The following is a 24,944-nucleotide window of genomic DNA, read 5'->3' on the forward strand; positions in this document are numbered from 1 at the left end:
TTATAATACTTTCAATGCAAAGTTGGGTTTTTTCAAGCACAAATAAGAGCTGAAAATGATTTTTTACGTTACTGCCAAAAATTATGATGTTTACATGTACATAATTATGGTCGGACCGGGAAACCAAATTGTGGTCTACAATTTTATTTCACATTTTTACAGTGTTATAGTAATTGCAAAGTAATTTCTACAGTTATGTTTCCATCTCAACATATATAAGGTACATTTTCCAGTGCATAATGTCTGTATCGTAACTAACGTTTATGATATATCATACACGTTTTCTGACCATTTGAATGATTTTCACAACTTTATTCAATAACCCTTATGGTATTAATAGATAACTGAAGAAAAAATAACATATCAAAATTTTCGCCCATTTACGGCACATATAACTTTAATGATAAATAGTTGAAGTAATTCTCGGAGACCAAAGTATTGCATGTTGCATTTTTGGATTTTGGGATTTTTAGGATACTTTTTGTCATTTATACGGCATGCTGTATACTGTAAACTATAGGAAATTAAAAATAAATACATTATTTATAGCTTATCATTTAACTTAATGTAAAAGGATTTTAACCTACGCTGATCCCAGAGAGATTCAAGTTTGAATGAGACCTTGTCATAGGGACAACCATCCTAAATACTCCAGGGGTTCCGATCACTTACAATATCTACACCCCTGGACTATTTCATTGTAAAACTGGAGGCAACAGAACAGAACAGAACAGGTAATTTAGTCCTTTGATGTACATCAAAAGAGCCGTATAAAGGAACACTGTGGTCGACTGTGTGGCTTTGAAGTTGGACATCGCTCTCCCTGTAGTCTTCAAAGGAAATTTTGCTGGCTTGTGATTGGATCAGATTTTTTCCTCTGAGCCGCCATCATTTTCACTACGAGATAGTTCAGGGGTGTAAAGATTGTATGTGATCGGAAGGAACCCCTGGAGTATCGAGGAAGAGGGACAACAATGTCTTGTTGTTCAAAGAATTATTAGCTTAATTACTTGATTAGTGAAATTTTCATTTCTCAATTGCTGCAAAACATGTAATTATATCTCCACTAATCTTCACTAAAAGAGTAAGTAGGCAAAGAATTTAGAATTTTCAAGAATCTTGTAAAGTTTTGTAAAGTCAGTATTACAAGAAATAATTTTATCTTGATTTGAAAACTATCTTTTGAGTAAGCTAATCACCCTTTTTCATCACTGGGGCGGATAGAACGGCAGTGGTAGTAACCAATGGATTATCAAGGATGAATACTATATTTAGAGAATATTGTAGACACAGTGACACTTTCAAAACGAAAAAGTCATTTACCATACAGAAAGATAGAGAAGATCAGTGATTCCAAACTCGATCAGATACAAATGGAAGTGCACAATCATCAGAAGCCACTTCAAATGGCATGATAAAGTTCAGCCAAAGACTAAAAGTATGATATGGGCAAAGAAAACGCACACATAGAAATATAAATTAATCTATCCATAGACTGGAAATTTCATTTCTACAGAAACCATAAGCTCATTAATGTCATTCCTAGTTCTGAAAAACAAACAATAAAAACATTTTATTTTTTAGAAAATTCAAAGTATTTTTATTCCATCACACACAAAAAAAAAGTAATGTTTGTATATACATATGTGTAAACACCTCAAACACAAACATTGTTAAATATCACATGTTCTTTGTCTAACAGAACAATTAATCAATAATTAAAGTATAAGAAAGTATTCACCCAACTGTAACATTACTCAATTATAGAGAAATTTTGCTGGGTACATTAATTACTTTTCTTCTTTTTGGAACTAAGCTGCCAAGATACATGTTATATGTACTTAATTGTCTTGTAAGAATCTTGTAACAAGAATCGCATTCACCTGTTCATATATCACATTAAGGCAAGCATTTTTTTTCAAAATAACAAACTTGCCAATCACTATTTTTCTCAAAATAACGAAATTTGCCAATCACTATTTTTCTCAAAATAACGAAAATTTGCCAATCATTAATTTTCTAAAAATAACAAAACTTGCTAATCACTAATTTTGTCAAAATAACGAAACTTGCCATTCACTAATTTTCTCAAAATAACAAAACTTGCCAATCACAATTCTCATCTGCACAATTCTTTTAACTACAATTTGTTCAACTCACTTAAACACATCCAAAACATAAGTCCTACATCAAATTATAGAAATCTCTCGCACTTCTTTTATAATTCTTACATATTACTGATTTACTGCAGACTTCCAACAGTGACGTTATCATCATCAAATCACAGTAGCCTGTACACTACTAGGGGGTGGTTGAGGTTGAGTTTTGAAAGTTACACTCAGTAGGGACTTCTGAGCAAAGCCATTATTATATAATAACATTAAATCTACTCTACTTTTTCTACGTATTCTTCTTAAAATTGGATTATTTTTGGAATGCCTAATTGAGCAAATCTTAATTACCCTCATGTGTTGTACACTTTTCAAAAGTTTTAAAGTCAAGAATTTTCAATTCAAGACCACTATGACTCATCCTGTATTTTTATAATTAATTAAATTTTGTGTTTCTTACTTGGTTTAATGGTCCCATCCATTCTCTATATGAGAGAACAGATATATCTACATCTAGATATTTGAATAAAATGTATCTACTTACAACTAAGTAAATATGGAAAACACAACATGACAATATGTAAGTCTCAAATCATGATCATGTACACTAGTACTTATTAAAATTAAGAGAAATCAAAGAAAAATCAGGTATTATTCTGTATCATTTTAAAAATAGTTACTGTTACATTATACTAAAATATAGTCACAATAATTTGTTTAAAAGTACCTTACAAGTACTTTTGAAAATCATAACAATTTTTTATCTGTAACATGTGTCTGTTCACTCATAGACATAATTATATTTATATGTAGGCAACGCCGGCAGAGTACAGCATGTTACACTAAATCTGGCAATGCTGCCATGTAGACAGCAAACTATTTGCACTATGAGTATAAAAAAACATTGTTCTAATCTCTATTTGGTATGAAATATCCACACTCTTATGTCAAACCACAAATACAGAAATAACTAGAAGTGTCAACCAATGGCAGCTGGTGAGTACCAGAGAGCCCTTTCTTGTGTTAAACTTTGATGTTTTATGTGGTATTTCAACGCTTGTCTTTGCTGGAATAAATTCCTTCCCACCTGCATAAACAATAGGGTACATGTGCATTAAATTTCTAATATATTAACCCTAAGAAACTGAGGTATTTTTCTAACAATCGAATTACATAATAAATTGAAATTCTTTGATACTGAAGTTTGCTGAATTTGTCAAGAGCTTACAAGCCAAATAAAGGTAGGAGTTTGCCATTGGATGTATCAAGTTTACACAGCAGCAAGAATTTGCTTTAGTAGTATTTGGAGCAGGCTTAAACGTCAATTGTTTACGGTTAAGTGAATGACGATGCACAATAGAAATGGACCAGAATATATGTCATCTGAGAGGAAAATTGACCTAAAACTGCTTAACACTATAAACATGGTCTCTGATGTGTAAATATGTCAGAAACTGTTTAAAGGTAACTCAAAACCCCATCTTAATCCAGAAAATAATAAATGTAGTTTAATATGATACACACTTGCTTCCACTTAATGTCTCATTTTGAAGTGCAAATTTTATTAACTAAAAATATTGTGCATAGATTCAAAGACTTTTTGTCCGAAACAGCTATTCATCTTGTATTTACATTACATATGTAAGTGTTATGTACAATGCAAAGATTGCCTTAATACCATTATATAATAATAAATCAAATTACCGCAATGGACATTACAGGATTGTCAAAGATGTAAAAATAAAATCCACAAGATTAAACCATCAATATCTAGTCTATTGTACAAATTTAACATACTCCCATACCCAGTCTAGAATATACATATTACCTGGTCAAAATATATAAGACTTAATGACTTTCAGAAAAGATATTTTTCATCTAGAAGTCTACCTGTTACAAGCAATCAGTTGAAGCTCATTTTGAACAGCTTTGGCCATATAACCACTTGGTACTTGACAGTTCATGTATTTGTTATCTTGTCAATGTCATTGGTTTTCCACTAAAACAATACTTAAAGATGCTCCACCGCCGACAGAGCATAAATGGTATTCTTCATTTGAACAATAATTGGTGTTTAATCTTGTATATACAAATGTATATGTTTAATTAACACAAAAAATAATATAAAATATTTCTTTTGCCTTTGGTGCATGCGCAATCAATACTTCATTCCATATAGAATATAGTGCGACAGAATTTTTTCGGGATGCAAATAATTATTTTTTATATTTTCAACTTGAAGTATAATTAGAACTTCAAACTTTTCAATGGTGGTATTGGTGTGAAGTAAGTAACTTTTGTAACCGAAAAAAAAATATCAAATCGTTTGATCCCGTTTTTGATAGTGAAAAAACACCATTTGTCAGCGGTGGAACATCTTTGAGCATTGATGTCACTTTTTTTAATTTAAGCATTGATGTCACTTTTTTTAATTTCATCTGGGTATGAAAGAAAAGTTGTTTGTAAACTGTGTGAATCTGCATAGCAGATTCTCACCAAATATTTATAACAAAATCTATTTCATAACCTTATGAAATTAAAAATGAGTGACATCAATGCTTATAATTGCTAGACTACTTAATAAAAGGGAATACATCTACATGTACAATTCCACTGATTTTCCAAGGGTCTCTATTGTGATGTCACAATAATGTTGGGATTTTGCCACATTCTATTTTTTTTGGCTTTTTTTGGGTTTTTTTCATAGTAGTAGGAAAAAAACAAATTTGGCCAATTAGAATGCAGGATTTAGTATGAAAACAGCGAAAAATTAATTATTACCAGGTATACTCATTTCTAAAGGTACTGAAAATTTTGTTTCAATAAAACAATATTCAGCTCTTATTTCATCTTAAAAATATGTATATAAATCGCATACAGATTTCACTGTGCATGTGTCCATACCAAATAAATAGATGATAATATACATGATTTTTTTTCCTTCCTGAGATGAATCATTTAGCACAGTTATTTGGACTCTTCTTCCAGTTCTACAATAAGGTCCCCCTCATCCACTGTGGCTCCTTGTTGGAATAAAATCTTCTTAACCTGAGGAAAGAAAGTCAGGTCTTGTTTAAATCATATTTCAAGTAAATTTTAAACATGAAATAGTCTTCTGATGATTGAATACCATGGTATGTTTACTTTGGAAAACTGATATTGTTTAGATTATTTGAACTAACCAGATACTCCTATCCACATGAATTTTTAAAGTTTTAAGTCTTAAAATTTCTAATCAATTGTTCATTTGCATTCATTTTTGTATAGTTATACATTTTTATCACATAATCCAGACGTGACGTCAGGATTACGAGGACAGCAGGACAAAATTGGGGCCTCTGCTGGATTTTCGGAATATATTTTGACGTGAAATTATTTGTTATGTAGGTATTTGTAGATATATGAACACTCATGTAAGATCCCATATATATATATCCATAATTATATTTGTTTTAGCAAAGTCAAATTTTAGCTCAAAGGCAGGGCGAAAAGCACTAAAATAAATCTACTGCTAAAATAAATCTATTGCTAAAATAATTCTAATGCCAAAATAAGTACATTTAATTAGAATATGTGAACTAAGGATCACACTTAAACATAGTAATTTCATCTCAGATTTTAGTTCCTTTTAATTATTCATTAGTCTCATAAATCTGATTTGATTTGATTGCCCTCGATTTTCATTTTGGATTATACCATTTTAGAAAGATGTAAATAGGATTTTATTGGATTTATAACACAAGTATGTCTCCTTGGCTCCAGTGATGAAGTAAATCTGACATATTCTCACACCCTCTGCCAGCCACTGGACCACTCCATTCTTGTAGTGCTTAAAGTCTCCAATGGCTATTAGAGAACATCCTGGTACTTTGATTGAGGATGTTTTACTTACCTTACCGGTTACCCCAGCAACCAAACTATTTTGCATCTTCATGGCTTCTAACACACACACTTCCTGGCCTTCTCCAATCTGACACAGAAAGAAGCAATCATTATTCATCAATTCTATTTGGGGAAAAAAACATTTTGGTGTTGATAGAGTTATCTAACCTAGCAGTGGGTTGAGAGAGTAATCTACCCTAGCAGTGGGTTGAGAGAGTTTTTTCTACCCAAGCAGTAGGTTGAGAGAGTTATCGACCCTAGCAGTGGGTTGAGGGAGTTATCTACCCTAGCAGTGGGTTGAGGAAGTCATCTAACTTAGCAGTGGGTTGAGAGAGTTTTCAACCCTAGCAGCAGGTTGAGAGAGTTATCTTCCCTAGCAGCAGTTTGAGAGAGTTATCTACCCTAGCAGTGGGTTGAGAGAGTTATCTACCCTTGCAGTAGGTTTAGAGTTATCTGCCCTAGCAGTGGGTTAAGAGAGTTATCTACACCAGTAGTGGATTGAGAGAGTAATCTTCCTCAGCAGTGGAATGAGAGAGTTATCTACCCTACCAGTGGGTTGAGAGAGTTATCTCCCTTAGTGCTAGGGGTGAAAAATATGTATTTAAATCATTACCAAATTATGACAGACTTAAGGACAGGCAAAAATATGTTAATTCACCACCATTGTTAATAGCTATTTTTAATTATCAATCTTGAATATTGGTCACTTTTCAACAGTTGTCCCATGATAATTATTATCAATAGGTAATTTTAAATATTGGTCACTTCTTACTTGTTGTCCAACCTCTACAGCGATACTCTTGATGACCCCTGGCATCGGGGCATTGACCATAGTGGGGAGATCTTCAGGTAACCTTTCAGGCATATACTTCATCATCTCACTGGCAAAGGCATCCATCACTGTTACTGGGAACTATAAAACGCAATTTCATTGGTCAACTAAACTGTAAAATCAACTGTGATTGGTTATTTCAACATGTCACTGTCAACGGCATCCAGTACTGTTAATGGGAACTACAACAAGCAAATTCATTGGTCAACTAAACTGTAAAATCAAATGTGATTGGTTGGTTTGTCATCCTGCTGAATTATTTGTTATTTAAAGCTAAAATAAGCATGTTCATTTGTCAATAAAACTTGTAAGAGCAACTGTGATTGGTTTACATTTTGTCATCTCACTGGTTTATATCTGTCATTCTAATTGGTTACTAAAACAAGTTAATTTAACCTTCAATAACATGAATGTTTTTGGTTTTATTTAGAATATGAGAACTACATTTCTGAAACTTTTGACAATGGACACAAACGTTATATCCACTTTTGACCATGTCATAGTAAAACTGAAGGCAACATAAGATACAGGTAATTTCAGCTGAATTTGGTCCAGCGATGTACAGTAAAAGAATCGAATAACAGTACACTGTAGTTGACTTTGTAGCTTTGAAGTTGGCTATCGCTCTCTCTGTAATCTTCAAAGGAAGTCTCTGCAGGCATGTGATTTGTCAGTCTATTTTTAACTGATCTGCCTCCAGTTTTACTATGAGATAGCCCAGGGGTGGATATGATATATGTGATAGTAACCCCCGAGCATCAAGGATGGATTAAGGCATGAATTTCATACAGAGAACAAAGTACTTACCACTGTGCCGAGATATCGAAGTCTGTATTTTCCAGCTCCAAGTCTTTGGGTTAACTATTTAAAAATAAAATATCAGCCATAATAATGAAAGTAAACTGAAGTTAACTGTAAAACATAACATGATGTTTATGTATAGATGCATGCACAATTTGAACCCAAAAAGCACCTCTGCGATTTTAAATTGGTAGAACGTCATTATATATATATGACCTATCCTTACCTGAATCACTGTTGGTTGGTCGTTGATGAAGACTTCCAGGAGAGGAGATGAGAAGTCGAGATTACCTAGTACTGACATGGTTTGGCCACCGCACTCAACCTAGTGTAAAACAACAGTCCGGGTATGTCAGTAATTAGGAGAAATATCAAATTCTAAATACAAAATGATTTCAAAAGAATTACTGCAAATGTGGATAATTTCATGAATGTTTAATTTGGCAATTTGTATGGGTAAATATTTTGCTGTAATTCATTTCGAGATTACTGCATCTGTTAACTTTTTGCACCATAGTGAATACATATACCAAACATTACGTGCAGGGTTCTCACTAAGTTTTTGATAGATGGTTGAAAAAGAATAATAGGTGGTTCGGGGCCACAGGTCCCCGTGGTGGCCAATACTTATTTCTGACAAAAATAGCCGCTTATAAACAAGGAAATAGAACGCTGTTTTTGCCGGCAATCGGCTTTTAACGAGAACCCTGACTTGCAGGAAATTTTTGCGCTAAAATGTCCTGTGTGTAATAAGCATAATTTTGTAATAGCGTAAATTTCCCCCTCACGTAAATTTTCATGTTTATGGTGTGCCTGTACCTGGTATACACTGAGCAATACATGCCATGACTGTTGGTGGATGAAAATTGTAGCAGATTGAGATAAAACACCAACTTATACTCAGTACCTGGCAACTGCTGCACATGGGATTCAAACTTGCAACTCAGAGGTGGAAAGCTTGTGGTAATATGTAAAAGTGATATGTGCCTTGACTGGGCAAATTTTTTTTTTTTCAGTATTCTATTGAAAATATGATTGATTACATGCCTTATGTATGTTGAGATGGAAACATACCTGCTGAAATCACTTTACAATTACTAATAACAAGTAAAAATGTTAATTGAAATTGTAAAACACCACTTGTCTTCATAGGCTCTCCGTATGTACTCATTTAATTATATGTTGTACATGAATATATACTGATTTTTGGCAGAAATAATTTTCAGCTCTTATTTGTACTTGTAAAATTAAAACCTTTGCATTATAACTATTGTAATTCTGGAAATGTTGGTAATTTGTGGTGAATAAAATATTAAAATTACAGTACATACCTTAATATAGCCGTCACCACAGGAAGCTGACACAGGGACAGACTGGTCTCCTATCTGGACACTTAGTGACCATACTGATGGAAGGTCCGACGACACAGGCACTCTTTAAAGATAAACAATAGAATTGGTTTCTGAAATATCTTAAGTAAAGTTGAACATAAATTTTGTTATACGCAACCTGTTTTTCCAATCTTCTAAAAATTAAAACCTTCTAAAAGCCAGCAAGAACTGTATGTCTGAGCAAAAACTTGTATATATATTCTTCATTCTTCTGGAAAATAGCCTATTCAAATACCGTATTTGACCCAATAAGCGCCCATATCCCTATAAGCGCCCCTCACCCATTTTGAGGCCTCAATTTCAATTGCCCAGTCTTATATTAAGACGAAAACTACATAAAACTGTATAGATTTGTATTTGTAATAATTTTGTCTTATCAGCATCTTTTCATTTTTTTTTCAAATTTTTCAACCACCCTGGATGCTTATTGGGTCAAATATGGTAAGCGGAATCCTCAATGATGTAAAATTTTGCTTGAAAACTGGTTATCTGTATTTCATGACTATTGAAATCTGTAAAAACATGCACAGTATATAATGTTATACAAAGAAACACTATACATGAGATTCAATTTTGTAAGAAATTTCACTCCAGCCACATCTGATTTTAAAACTAATCTTGTACCTGGTTTGATTGATGAAGTTTCGAGATAAAATTTGGTCCCTGATGTAGATGAGGGTTGCCATGGCAGCAAGGTTGTTGTTCTCTCCAGTGCTTAACTGTTTACCTAGTAAAATTCACAATGAAAAAACATTAACACATAAGCAAATCCAAAGAAATCAAAAGAAAATAATTTACAGATACCGGTAAGTTCAATCATAATATAGAATATCATATAATATCAAATATGAATTTTGGCACATGCGATCCATAGCCTGGGCAGATAGGTATTCGAAAATTTTGAACAAGAGGCCTAAGGGCCTTAGAGGTCATCTGACTAACTTGGCAATATCATATAGGAAATTAATTAGATATAGTGTCATGGTAGCCATCTTTGATTTGGGATCAACCAGAGATGTAACAACATTTTGTCGGGACCATGTCAGGATCATTTCATGCAAGTTTCAGCCAAATTGCACCATTAGAACTTGAGAAGAAGTTCAAAATGTGTTTTCAAGATTGCGGCTGTGGCGGCCATCTTGGATTTTGGATTGACCCAAAAAATATCAACACTTTGAAGGGACCGTGTCAGGATCATTTCATGCAAGTTTCAGCCAAATCGCACCAGTAGAACTTGAGAAGAATTTCAAAATGTGTTTTCAAGATGGTGGCTGTGGCGGCCATCCTGGATTTCGGATCAACCTGAAAAATATCAACACTTTGAAGGGACCATGTCAGGATCATTTCATGCAAGTTTCAGCCAAATCACAATGGTAGAACTTCAGAAGAAGTTCAAAATGTGTTTTCAAGATTGCGGCTGTGGCGGCCATCTTGGATTTTGGATCAACCCAAAAAATAACAACACTTTGTCGGGACTATATTAGGATCATTTCATGTAAGTTTCAGCTAAATTGCACTGGTACAACTTTAGAAGAAGTTCAAAATGTGAAAAGTTAACGCACGGCGGACGGCGCACAACGATGGACGAAACATGACGACTATAGGTCATCCTGACCCTTCGGAGAGAGTCTATAGTTACCTTTCAATCTGTCTGGATAGATCTTGGGAGATAGTCTATAGATACCTTTCAATCTGTCTGGATAGACCTTGGGAGATAGTCTATAGATACCTTTCAATCTGTCTGGATAGATCTTGGGAGATATTCTATAGTTACCTTTCAATCTGTCTGGATAGATCTTGGGAGATATTCTATAGTTACCTTTCAATCTGTCTGGATAGATCTTGGGAGATATTCTATAGTTACCTTTCAATCTGTCTGGATAGATCTTTGGAGATATTCTATAGATACCTTTCAATCTGTCTGGATAGATCTTTGGCAGATAGTCTATACATTTTTTTTTTACCTTTAAATCTGTCCGGATAGATCTTTGGGAGATAGTCAATTTTTACCTTTAAATCCGTCCGGATAGATCTTTGGAAGATAGTCTGTGCTGATGTCACCAGTGATGAATGATTCCTCTGTACAAATATCTCTAAGTAGGGGAATATTGTGTGTCACACCTATAAATGAATATCAATCATGATTTACACATCAAAAAAACATCATCTCACATAACTTGCAGGGGTGTCAGCTCAAGTATTTGTACAATTTTAAGTACCCAACGGATGCTACACACAAAATATGAACAAGATCCATTCATAACTCCAAGCCCTCAGGAGGTCAAGAAGGAACGAAAATTTATTAATATTAGTAAAAATACCGGTTTGATGAGGATCTTAATGATATACCAACTTGTGTAATTAGATTGAAAACTTACCCTTTATAACATAATTATCCAAAGCATTCACCATCACATCCAACGCATCCTGTCTTGTTTTACCGTACGTCACCAACTGTAAAAACAAATTGTGTGTGTATAATGCTGTGTCATCCATTACCTAATGTAAAGTTGACCTCTGACAAGCTGTAAAATAAATGTAGGTCACAGCATCCCAATTCTGTTAGATCAATTACAATAATTGTGTCATGATAGATTTCGTATTCTTTACATGTGAAGATTTACATTGGATAATATATTCAACCATTTGTGGAGATTACATCAGAGCGAAATAAGTGAAAAATTTAAAGCTGCGAATAATTCCACAGTACTGACTAAAATGGTGATCTCCAACTAGAAATTTACAGTGATGGATTCACAATAAAGATATTTTATTCATGATATCCTGGCTATTCCGTCTTAAAGAGTTATCTGCCCATGTGGGTAGGTATTGATTTGTGACGTCATATAGTTGCATGCGTAACATAATATTTTGCAGAGCAATCAACATGAATTTCGCTCATCACAAGCGATACCTTTCCACAAGGGAGACAACTCTGTAATATGCAAAGATGGGATAGCTATTTCTGAGCAACACTAATTTCAGAACTGGAAATAAATAATCATTTCTGTCGATGAAATAAATTTTAACCTGTCACTATTATGATATAAAACTTACCTTACAAATCATGGCGTCATAATATACACTAATCTCACTGCCCTCTTTGATTCCGCTGTCACATCGTACCTGACAAAATTAATATATTAATATACAAAAGGTATCACATATATAATGTAATATGCAATGTATGTAATAGTCCAGGGAAAATACGAAATGTATTTCTGCATTTGTATTGATTCATCGTTGAGATTCATGAAACATGAAATAAATAAATGTTTTCAAATAAAATTGGTCTCAACAATCGGTGTTGAGACTTTATTGATCTGCTGACAGATTTCCTGTTTAGTCTTGGATCCTTTTCACAGATTTATCGTTAAAACTGGTGATAAATGTCCATCAATCCCCCTACCTTCTCTAAGTGACTTGGTTCTATGTACTTTGTCAGTCTACCAATGGATGGCATACCAAAGTTTTTGTAGGGATCCTAAAAAATAATAAGGAACCAATTACAGTACTGGTAATCAAGAACAAAGCAAAACATATAATTAATATCTAATTAATTTTATTGTGCAGCATATCAACTTGTTATGCAAAATATTACAGGTAAATTACAAGTAATACACCAATTAACTTTATTTTGCGTGTAAGACACTGTCACAAATTTTGCAATAGAAGAAATTTTGCAAAATTTGATTTCCATGATTTGATTTTATTTCTGACTTATACTGAATGCCATGAATATTATCTTAATTCAATATTTAAACTCCACTCAATTAAATTTCTGCGAAGTCATGAATTGAAGTAGCTGTGAAAGAAAGTTGGTTGAAAGTTCACCCAAAAGTCTAGAATTTGATGATTATAGTTACCTCCGCGTAAACTCTGCACTCGAATGCCCATCCATCTATAGGGATATCAGACTGCTTGTGGAGCAACTTATGGCCTACAACAAACACAAATATTCATAGAAATATCATCTGAAACAAGCATAGTTCTTTATACACATGTACATGTTACAGACATCTTATATATATGAATCTTGACGGAGAATAAAAATTACTGCGTTATAACCATGAATTTGTTATTGGTTTACTGTGTAATATCAATGTGTTTTTTACCTTTAGCAGAGCGGATCATCTGGTGGACTAGATCAATCCCTGTTATACATTCTGTGATTGGATGTTCTACCTGGAGTCGGGTATTCATCTCCAGGAAGTAAAAATTCTTCTTAGAGTCAACCAGGAACTCCACTGTACCTGTAGAGGTTTTATAACATAAATGTGAGAGAGAAACAGTGACATATTTTATATTATGTAAATGTAAGCGAGAAATAGTGAAAATTATTTTAAATTACGTAAATGTGAGTGAGAAATAGTGAAAATCATTTTATAATATGTAAATGCAGGAGAGAAACAATGAAAATTATTTTTTATAGGACATAAATGTATGAGAGAAATAGTGAAATTATTTTACATTATGTATTAAAATGTAAGGGAGAAACAGCGAAAATTATATTATATTACGTAAATGTAAGAGAGAAATAGTGAAAACAAATTTGATATTACATTGTACCCCCCCCCAATGTGAGAGCTAGAATCAATTAATTGCATTAATTTTATATTCTAGTAAGAGTATATGGAAAGTATTTTAAACCCCCAACTGCAATTGATGTAATATATACAAAAACATAAATGTTCCATAGTAATTGGAGTTTTGATATATCTGGGTTTCTTTTGCATGCTTTGTTGTGAACTGCAGCGACGAGTACACATAGGAATTAAGTGAATGGTTTAATGAGTAATTGAGTTTGATTTATCAGAGTTATACTGCATGCAAATTAAAATTAAAGACATATTAACAATATTTTTGAAGTCCTATACATAAAATGTTTCTATAGTTTTTTCCTGGAAAATATCTCTGCAGGTTTTAGATTGTACGGAAACAGATTGAATAAATTATTTGATATTACATTGTATGTAAATGTGAGAGAGAAACAGTAAAATATTTAATATCAATATGTAAGTTTAAGAGAGAATCAGTGAAATATTTAATATCAATAAGAAAGTTTAAGAGAGAAACAGTGAATTACTTTATATTATGTAAATGTAAGAGAGAAACTGTGACAACAAAACAAAGTTAGAGAAATATGATCAATAAGATTGTGCACTAATATCAGTGAAAAACAAATTGTCAAAATTCAAGAAGCCTCTAAGTTAATATCAGATTATCATATTGGGCTCGTGGGCTAACGTATTGAAGAAGAATACTTACCTGCGGATGTATAGCCCACGGCTGTGGCGAGCTGTGTGGCCTGTTCCCCCATGGCGCGACGCATGTCTGGGTCAATGAAGGTGCTGCAACAAGTAACATCAAACATTTAACATAGCCAGTGCTCCAGATAATCATTTGAGGGATGGGTATTTACACTCTCACTTTTGAAGGAGAGGGTACAACTATCGAACCCAAAACTTAACCAAGATATTTCGATAAAAATTATATAGGTATAGTGTAAAGTAATTGATGATATGGTAAGCAAGCCATTGTGCAAATATCTATCTGAATCAAGGGGTCAGTTTATGTAGACTCTTAAAAATAACTGATTATACTAAATTTCTTCTGATTTTATTTCTAGATATAGGCGTTCATACTAACTGAGGTGAGAAATAACAAGCATTGTACAGGTAATTTGTACATATCCATACAATCTTTATTGGTAATTGATGGGTTTTCAATAGGTATTTTACCTGTGTACGCATCTTAACTGGAGCTCTTAACTGGAGCATTAATAGCAATTTGACATATCACATTTAAGTTAGAAGAATCAGAAACAACTAAAAGCGGCACCAGATATACTTTTAAAAGAATCTAAACACAACATTAATAATTATATAATAAATTCAAACAAATCAGTAAAATGCATTCCTAAATCAAATCATTTGAAAGCTGTATCAAGCTACAGATTAGCATTGATTCATCACAAAGACTTTTAAAACCATAAATTAATTTACATGTGAATTTGATCATTTGTGCAGCTGGTTAATTTTGAGGGGGATCATATTTTCATGATTTTGCAAGCCATCACCTTGGTCATGAAATTTTGATCCGTGAAATATTAAGAATTGCTTTAATTATATACACATTTCAATCAAAATTATGATTCCCAAAAATTTTCTAATTTTAGGTCCGGATGCCGAACGATTTGTCCCTTGAAAATAACTGGCTGTACAAAACATTAAAAAAAAAGTATATCAATTAAATGATAGCAATCAAAATTTATTTTTTGATTAAATAACAGAACCCACCTTGGAGCCTCCTCGATGACCTTTTGGTTCCTCCTCTGTATGGAGCACTCTCTCTCATTCAACCATAATGCATTTCCATGTTTGTCACATAGCACCTGTCAAACCACAAACACAAAGTTACACAACAAGAGGTCCATAGGGTCGTCTGGCAACAAAATTAAACATGTTCTACAAAAATGTGACAGTGGCATCCATCTTGGATTTTGGATAGGCAGACTAGGCAAGCATCTACAAAATTGTGACTGTGGCATCCATCTTGAATTTTGGATAGACAGACTAGGCAAGCATCTACAAAATTGTGACTGTAGCATCCATCTTGGATTTCGGATAGGCAGACAAGGCAAGCAATGTTTTTTGGGTGTTTAAAAATATCAACACTTCTTAGGCAGCTTTCCTTTACATTAATACAAACTTTAAAGCATCAGAAGAGCTGAAGAACTTTAGGGATTTGGGATCTACTCTAAAAATGGCCGAGACCATGTCAGGACCATTTCAAGCAAGCTTCAGCAAAATCACAAAGGTAAAATGTACTTAAAATGAACAAGTTCAAAATGTGTTTTTAAGATGGTGTCCATGGTGAAAAATAACAACACTTGGTCAGGATCATTTCAGACAAGAATTAGCCAAATCACACCAATATAACTTGAGAAAAAGTTGAAAAAATGTTTTCTGTAAGCCATGGATTATCTAATGATTTTTTTTATTACCTAAATGATAATATTTTTACAGCCTACCTGTACTTCTATATGTCGTGGGTTGTCTATAAATTTCTCTATCAACATCCTATCATCCCCAAAGCTTGATGTAGCTTCCTGCTTGCTCAGACGGAAAGCTTCCCTGTAATCAATCGGAATATTGAGAGATAAATTTTAATACATAATCCATTGGATATCCAGTGACTTTGCTTGTGTAATTTTTTTGCATATGTTCCAAGTGTAACATGACCTAAAGCGCTTTTCATGGTGACGTCATGACTTCATGACTTTATTTCCGTATTCCATAAACAATGACATGTCACCAGGATTCAAAATGCAACAAGCATGCAAATCTAGACACAATGGGGAATCAACATACCGGGTATTATAAAATTTGAGAAGGATCCCTCCAGTACTTTCAGAGAAGTAGTGATAACAAGAATACATCAATACCTACCTGGCCTCCTGATCATTCCAGGCAATCCTCATTCCTTTCCCACCGCCACCTGCCGAGGCCTTTATCATGACAGGGTATCCTAGAGTAAGGCAATTAGTGTATCTCGTTATAAACAGGAAGCAAGACACGAGTAATGAAAAGATTCATTTTAAGGATGTACACCTCTGATAAGTTTTCCTGTTAATAGTATCTTTTTTTATATATATAATATGTAGATTTTTGTTTTAGTAATAATCTAATCATTAAAACCCTTATAGACAAGATTATCAAGATTATCAATGGTAGTGTAGGACTGAGGCTAAAAATATATTCAGAAGCCAGAGCACTCGGAGATAACACACCAACCAGTGGTCAGTCAAGGTTATATAGAAATATAATCTTATAGTAAAGAGAGATTGATGAAGAAACTATTGTTATTTACCTATTTCATTGGCATATTTGACACAAGCATCAACATCTTCGATTTCACCATCATGGCCTGGAATCATATTCACACCAGCTTTCATTGCTATCCTTTTACTCTCGATTTTATCCCCCATGGCATGGATTGAGCTACTGCTTGGTCCAATGAACTCAACTCCAATTTCAGCCTAAAACAAGAAAAAAAATTAAATATTTCAAAAGTAAGTGGCATAGTTTATCAGGGGTTTCATTATCTTTCAGGAGAGGCAGTACAATTGCAATTTCAGGGGACAATTTTCTATACTATCTGTATGCTATCTAATGTAATTTAGTCCAAATCAGGCGGTACCACAGCCAGGTTTAACGGCAAAAAGTACCAGTTATTGCCTGATATTGAAACCCCTGGTTTATCAATACTGTATTTTATATATAAGTAATAAGAGATATTTGGCGTCATTGAACCATCTCTGCGACCGATTTCACTCTGGATTGAGTTGACTCGGTTTTTGGCAGCATTGAACTATATACATGTATATTCATCCTGATAGGGACTTATTTTCTCTTATAACTCATTCACCCCTGTAGACGACTTTCAGCTCTTCTGATTCAAAAGCTGGAATAGTTCATTATGAATTTCCAGGGGTGAATGAGTCAATCATTTAAACCTGGATTTTACCATGTTGGAGCTGTTGTGTTATAATACTTGCCTTACAGTATGCCATGTTCAGATTTGTCTAAATTTGAGCAAGAGAAACTAGGGACAATCATGAAACAAGCACATGGTATTGTAATATTTCAACAAGATTAAAATTGTTTGTTTATGGCTTCATTTACTAAGTACTGATACCAGTATCTGGGTCACATTCTGTTCACCCTAAGCTTTATGAATACAGTCATACCTGTATATAAACGACATACAATAGACAAAACCAAAGTGTCCTTTATAGACAGGTGTTCTTTATATAGAGGGTCACAAATATCTATTTATGGACACTACACCACGGCATAAGCTTACTGGCTCTTTAGACCAGTGAGCCAATAAAATAAACTATGTTCAGATAGTTGATTAAAATACTTACAAGTTTGGCAGCAAACACTGTGTTTTCTGACAAAAACCCATATCCAGGGTGAACCTACAATGAAAGAAACATGCATGAATGTCACAATTTGTTTAATTTGTCACTGTACTCTTCTGTTCATTCCATGAATTAAACCTGATCAGTGATTTACCAGAGACATCATGCCTGTAAGTTAGACACAGGAATGGAAAGTTTGGTAAATTTCATAAGGGATGGAACCATACAATATATTCAAGATAACTGTAGTATTTGATTACATCTCTGTTAATGGACTAGGTATGGCAAGGGTCTTTTGTGGCCCCCAAATCCGCTATTTTTTCAAAGTCTGTTACTTTAAGATGTAAAATCTTGCATTTCAAATATTAACTACATACCTGACATATTTGATAGTGCTATAAGGTAATATAGCAGTTTCTAGTTGCCATGGCAACCATTTTTATTATACATAAATTATGTAAAATGTGAAAAAATTTCATCAAAATTGGCCTTTATTTATTGCAGATTTTTTCATTTAGTTAACATAGAGCGCATTCTAGAACAAACTTTATATTTCTCAAAATGATGTATTCTTCGTGTCTGGTAATTCCCTTAAAATATATAGTTTGTTCTAGGTTGTGCTCTATTGCTTTTAAATGAAAAACTGACAAAAAATATTCCAAAATTGAACAAAATTTCAAATTTGCATAATTTATGCAAAGTTACTATGGTTATATAGCAAAAACATACTTTCTGTCAACAAAAATATCATTAAGTTTTTATCAGTGGCGTATTCAATATTTCAAACGCAGCAAATTAATTTCTAAATACTTAATTTGAAATTTGGTAGATTTATGGGCCAAAAAGAGCCATTACCATATCTAGTCCTTTGATAAGATAAAGAGGAGAAAAAATCTGAAATATAACAAAAATTATGACTCATCCGCTGTATTTGATTCAAGCGTGTTTGACACAAGTGAGTTTGACGGTACTTATAACTTACTGCCTGAGCCCCTGTGTCTTTGATAGCCTTTAAAATGATGTCCATGTTGAGGTAACTCTGACTGGTTGGGGCAGGGCCAACGTTGACCGCTTCGTCGGCCATAAGTGTGTGAACCTGTAAATAAACACCAAAGCACACCTACTGTCAAGGTAGATAATATGATGAAGGCTTCATTTCACAGATTTAATGGCAAATAACTTCAAAATGTCAATTTTCACAATTTTGAAAGAAAAGTGAAGTATTTTCAACCAAAAATTATCCCTTAATCCAGACATCAAAAGTAAAATCTGTGTGTTAGTAATCACAAATACAAATTCATCAAGAACAACAAGATCTAATTGTGATGGGTGTCGTCATATATAAAGTTCCTCCAATCTCCACAGAGCCTGATTTGACAGGAGTGACCTCCCCTGAATGATGATGTGATATTGTTTTATCGATAAATAAATTTTATTTTGCAGAAGAAAAATGCTTTTTGAAAGGTCATATCATTTAAAGTTAATAAATAAGGCACAGAAATGCCTATAATTGTATTAGATTTGTGTTCTCAACCATATTTCTTTGTGTACAATTTTGATAAAATTGCATGCCCTGGTAGCCATCTTAACCCCTGGTCTACAAAAGTTGCCCAAATAATGACCTCAAATTAGTTTTATATCACTAGTAACAGTATGATCTACAACTTGAAAAATACAACAAAAATGAAATTGGACCTAAAACGGATCACTGCTGTTTTAAGAAAATTTGAAACAGTCACAAAATTAGCTTTTTTTTTACTCATAATTATGGAATTTTTCACTTTAGAAATTTGGAATCTTATTTAAACTACATATTGAAACCGATCCCAGGCAAATCGGACTGGTAGTTAAATATCTATAAGCGGTTCAATTTTGAACAATTTAAAAGGCTGTGGCAGCCATCTTGGAAGCTAGCCATGAATTCAACAAAAATATCTTACTGACATTAATATTGTTAATTTAACACAAAGACTTACTGATCTTGAGTCAACATCACTGTGTATAGCTACTGTGTTGATACCCAGACGCTTGCAGGTTTGAATGACTCGGCAGGCAATTTCTCCTCGGTTAGCAATGAGAATCTTATCAAAAGTCTGCAAAGAATAACATTCAATAATAGTATGAAATTATAATGAAAAACTGACCCGTGAAGCTTGTATTGCTCACCTTGTTAATTTGATAAATATGACAAAAACTTCATGTTATAAACACTTAAACTTGAAATCTGACTCTAACAGCAAATTGGACTTTTTTGATCCCCACCAATCAAGTCCCCTTGTTGCACATCTACACAACATTACTGTGAAGTGTCATTGAAATTGTTCTAGTAGTTTTGGAGGAAGAGTTGTCAAGATATGTGGATGTCACATCCAGACAGATTGATTTCACTGCTCCCTTCTCTCTCCAATTTTGTTGTTCGGGGTATCAAAAGAAAATACATAAGAAATGCCAGAAAATCAGACATCGCGAAAGTTGAAAAAAATTGCCAGACATTTGGACCGGCAAGGACTGCAAGTAAACTGGACAAAACAAGATTTTGCCAGACCGAACATTAATGTGAAATTTTGAAGTAAACATAACTTTCTGCTATTAGGACCCAGGCAGCTGTTTTCATAATTATCTTATGCAGTTTACATTTTTGCCAGGTTCTGCACCTGCGTAATATATCAGAGATGCGAGGTCTACCAACTTCCAATGCTCAATAATTGCCGGACAGTCAGTCTGGACCAGATTTTAAAATGTGCTGTCTAAGTAAAATTTTGTCGGACATGTCTGTTGGACCAGCAAATTTTGGGATGTCTGGAAAATGACAGTGGCTGAATGTCATATACAACATAGAGAAAATATTTCAAGATGCTCCACCGCCGACAGAGTATAAATGATATTCATCATTTTAACAATAATTGGTGTTAATTGTGTATATATATGTCTAATTAACACAAACAAATAATATAAGATAATTTGTTTTGCCTTTGGTGCATGCGCAATCAGTACTTCATTCCATATAGGTAATATAGTGTCACAGATTTTTTCGGGATGCAATCAATTATTTTTTATATTTTTACCGGTAAGTTGAAGTAAAATAAGAAGATCCAACTTTTCAATGGTGGTAATGGTGTAAATTAAGTAACTTTTGTAACTAAAGAAAAATACTAAATCGTCTACTGCTGTTTTTGATAGTGAAAAAATACCATTTTTCAGCGGTGGAGCATCTTTTAAAGTTACTAAATCATTAGATTTACATAGATTTCTTAGGGTTTTTGACTTCCTACAAACGTTCTTATACCTGAAATTAGAAAGTTTTCAAAATTACAACATTTAATTTGAACTATTGGCAATGTTTATCAACGTTAAAATATCGCCAAACACAATAAGAAATTGTATCTGTCGGCATTGAATGTTTACAACGGAAAGAACCGAGTGCATCTTTGAGTTCGGAATCGAGGTCGCTGAAAATCTCATCCGGCTAATGGATATAGATGTAATAACACCACTAAGAGGCAACTTATATTTTATCGGTTACATTGGCCTGATTAAGCGTAATAGCCGATAAGAAACGTAATAGGGGGGGGGGATTGATTCTTTAATTCAACACACAACCATATATACTTTATAAACTTTTTTCATATATCGTTGAGTAGAATCCTTGTACACATTTATAGACAGTGGCATCGATAAACGGAAACTAATGAATACTCAAATTGCCATGCTAGCGATATTTTGGTGTTGGGGGGGGGGGGGGCAATCTCCTACGAGAAAAAATATTACGATTTAGAATGGCTAAGATGAGTTTAACGATGCATTTTGATGAATTCAGTTGCGAGCGCCGAAGACGCGAGAATTTAGTGTTTGAGGGGTCCGGGGGTCTCCCCCGGGAAATACATTACGATGATGCATTTTGATGAATGTGGGAGCGCCTGAAGGCGCGAGCTTTGGGTGTTTGAGGAGGTCCGAGGGTCTCCCCCGGGTAAAAATATTAGATTTAGAATGGCTGTGATGAGTTTTACGATATATTTTAATGATTTTAAAGCGTTCTTAACATAATACTTTTTTTTTATTTAAAGTTACCTGCATTAAGAATTGGTAATTGTGAATGCCGTCATATCTATGCAACTCGATCTGAACATACTGGCTTCACACCATCGGTACATTGTTGTTTAACACAAAATAATAATGAATTAATTGTTTTGCTACGTCATATAAACAGATGAATCTTTTAAGAGACATTTTTTAAAATAGTACGTAGAATCCCCTGATTGACATTTTAAGTCTAGTTCACGAAAATGTGCAGGAGGACCCTATTTTCTTTCAAATGTGCAATTTTAGAACATTTCAGTCGGCGAAAATGGAGGAATGGGCCAAATAGAAATGTTTGCCCTCGTCCTGGGAAACGGGGAGGCAATTGCCCCCCCCCCCCCCCCCGACCCCCTCCAACCCCAACCCCCCACCTCCCACATCCGCTTCCTACGCCCCTGTATCTACATTGCCAAGCAAAACAGCATAGTTCTATGAAGCTTTAGAGTATTTGATGGAAATATGACAAGAAGTGAGAGGTATTTTCATCCGTTAATTATGTATATATTATACATGAATACAGATGTACATGTACAATATTAAGCAAACATATATGTACATAGGTCTACAATGTATATGTAAGGTATATTTTTGCTTTGAATACATAAAAGTACACATAAAATTTAGATATATAGTAAGGCTGATTTTTTTAAAAGTAAATCAGATGTAAAAAAAGTTATATAACTATATTGACATATAGCGGAATGTCCATTAGACGGATAGAGACTATAACTAGGTATATATAGGGAATGTCCATTAGACGGATAGACACTATAACTAAGGATATATAGGGAATTTCCATTAGACGGATATATATTATAGCTAGGGCTATATAAGGAATGTCCATTAGACGGATAAAGACTATAACTAGAGATATATAGGGAATGCCCATTTGACGGATAGACATTATAACTAAGGATATACAATGTATACGGAATGTCAAATATTGATATAATGATAAAAGAAATACACGTACTTACTTAGTCCGCTAAACATGCCTATATTATTAGTTTTTCGCCATTTTTTCCTTATTATAAAGTCTATATATTAGGCCATTTTTTTAAAAGCCTGATAATATTGGCAGGTTTAGCGGAATAGTAAATAATATCATGACAAATGAAAATAAAATAATAGCAGAAGCAAGTATAAAACCATATAATATAATGAAAACCCTTCTTTATGGCTACAAAAACCTGTACAGTATAGGATTATTTACACTTAGAAACTCTTCACAAAAATTGTTGCATACGTTTCAACGTTTATTAGATTAACACAGTAATCAGGAACCTGTAGTCGATAAATTTGTGTTTTCAGTCGATAGCAGATATGTCCATTAGACAGATGAAATTTCCTTTGATCGGATGTTTGGAATGTTCACGCGTCGCGCATGCACATAGGGGTTGTTTACACTCGCCGAAAGATAATAATATGAAATAGTGACTAGGTCGGTCCTATTTATTTTCAGTTTTTCTCCATTTTGAACAAAATTGTTATACAAACTTTTAAATATTGTTATTAACACAAAGTACACAACTTTTACAATTAATTTTAGTCCTATAATTCTTTTTATCTTTTATTACATGATTTTTTTCAGCGGTGGAGCATCTTTTAAAACTGATGGAAAACAAATGCAGATCTAAATGAAATATTGTAAATGAGTATCAAACCTTTTCATTAGGTTCAGCTCGGTCATTCCAGTACAGCTCTTTAGATCCAGACTGCAATGCTGTAGAGGCACTGAAGTTCCTATTAAAGAGCCTCCAGGAAAACTGGGGGAAAAAAAAGTTAAATGCATGAAATCATATTGGTATATTCTTTTGACATTTTGGTAATATTTAAACCTTCTTCATCTTAAATGTAGCATTGAAAAATCCTTGTTCAGATGAGTTCAACTGTCAATGAAGGAAAGTTATGGATTTTTTTAATTCTATTTTGTTTTCAATTCTATCATGCTCGATTATACTACATGTGTATATACAATTAAATTAACCGTTGCAAGGGAACACTGCATTTTTTTCTACATATGTATGTAACGAACATGTATGATTTTCAATAATCTATTATGATAATTATATAGTATTAGCAATTTGATTTCTATTTCTTGAATGATTTTGTATTACAACATGTTGATAATACAATGATCATTGCCATCAATTGCAGGTAACATTTTTTGAATTTTTTTTAACCTTTTGGTTATGAAATGTAGTCTTTGGGGATGAAAGATACTGTGCAGAATACTTGAATTAAAATAAACAAAAAGTTAAGTCGGTTTCTTTGATTTCAATAAAATTCATTTTTTAGTTTTGTGTGTTTACATTTTTTCAAAATTTCTGTTCCTAAAACAGTAAAACTTAGTCGTCCTCAAATGAATCCGAATGATCCGATTTATCTTGGGCCGAATTATTCAACAACAACCGGCCCGACCGATTTCACTTTGGGTCGAGTTGACTCTAAAAAAAGTAGGACGTAACATTCTAAACTACGACGGGTGCCGATAATGATCCAAAAGCATATATGGCACAAGAACTCAATATATTTGTGCGTTTTTATTTTTTCAAAAATTTCTGTACCTTAAACAGTAAAACTTGGTTGTCCTCAAATGAATCCGAATGATCGTAAGTGCTTGACCAATGACCTTTTCGGTACCGACATTTGCACCCAGATTGTTTACATCGTTTTGAAGAAGAGTTGCAAACAAAGAAAAACAAAAAGTGTATTGAAAATGTTGCATAATCGGTAAAAGGTGAATAGTAATCGATTTATTCATTCAATTTTACCTGACATCCACATGATTTGGACGAATTCGCTAACGATAAAAGTCCCTTCGACTTTGACAATCTAGCGCTGACGGAGGCCGCCATCTTGTTCGTCAGGAATGAATGAACTCGCTGGAGAATGAGATCAAATTTATTTTTATATTTTGT

General features: G+C 33.5%; 1 protein-coding gene across 1 annotated transcript; it reads right to left on the bottom strand.

Annotated features, from left to right (window-relative positions):
- Window positions 1–2,994: 2,994 nt before the first annotated feature.
- On the bottom strand, window positions 2,995–24,900 carry LOC138306844 (propionyl-CoA carboxylase alpha chain, mitochondrial-like). The gene is made up of 23 exons (XM_069247340.1): window positions 24,798–24,900; window positions 23,688–23,789; window positions 19,923–20,039; window positions 18,929–19,042; window positions 17,950–18,003; window positions 16,890–17,058; window positions 16,469–16,547; window positions 16,051–16,153; window positions 15,317–15,411; window positions 14,286–14,368; window positions 13,133–13,270; window positions 12,884–12,957; window positions 12,427–12,501; window positions 12,075–12,143; window positions 11,396–11,471; window positions 11,028–11,138; window positions 9,642–9,744; window positions 8,958–9,060; window positions 7,853–7,951; window positions 7,633–7,686; window positions 6,766–6,906; window positions 6,004–6,081; window positions 2,995–5,159 (listed from the first exon to the last, which is right to left on the bottom strand). Exons 1-23 carry the CDS (start codon window positions 24,879–24,881, stop codon window positions 5,079–5,081), a joined length of 2,202 nt encoding a protein of 733 aa, XP_069103441.1. The 5' UTR covers window positions 24,882–24,900; the 3' UTR covers window positions 2,995–5,078.
- Between the last annotated feature and the right edge of the window lie 44 nt (window positions 24,901–24,944).

The sequence above is a fragment of the Argopecten irradians genome, chromosome 14 (genome assembly GCF_041381155.1).
Source record: "Argopecten irradians isolate NY chromosome 14, Ai_NY, whole genome shotgun sequence".
NCBI classification, from domain to species: Eukaryota; Metazoa; Mollusca; class Bivalvia; order Pectinida; family Pectinidae; genus Argopecten; species Argopecten irradians.

Bases quoted from the DNA above. Each gene is read 5' to 3' on its own strand.
- LOC138306844 (XM_069247340.1), bottom strand. From the start codon at position 24,881: ATGGCGGCCTCCGTCAGCGCTAGATTGTCAAAGTCGAAGGGACTTTTA. The intron at 18,004-18,928 runs GTAAGTTATAAG...CTTTCATTGTAG, and splicing joins AAGACACAGGGGCTCAGGCA to GTTCACCCTGGATATGGGTT. The intron at 5,160-6,003 runs GTAAGTAAAACA...TTCTTTCCTCAG, and splicing joins TTGCTGGGGTAACCGGTAAG to GTTAAGAAGATTTTATTCCA.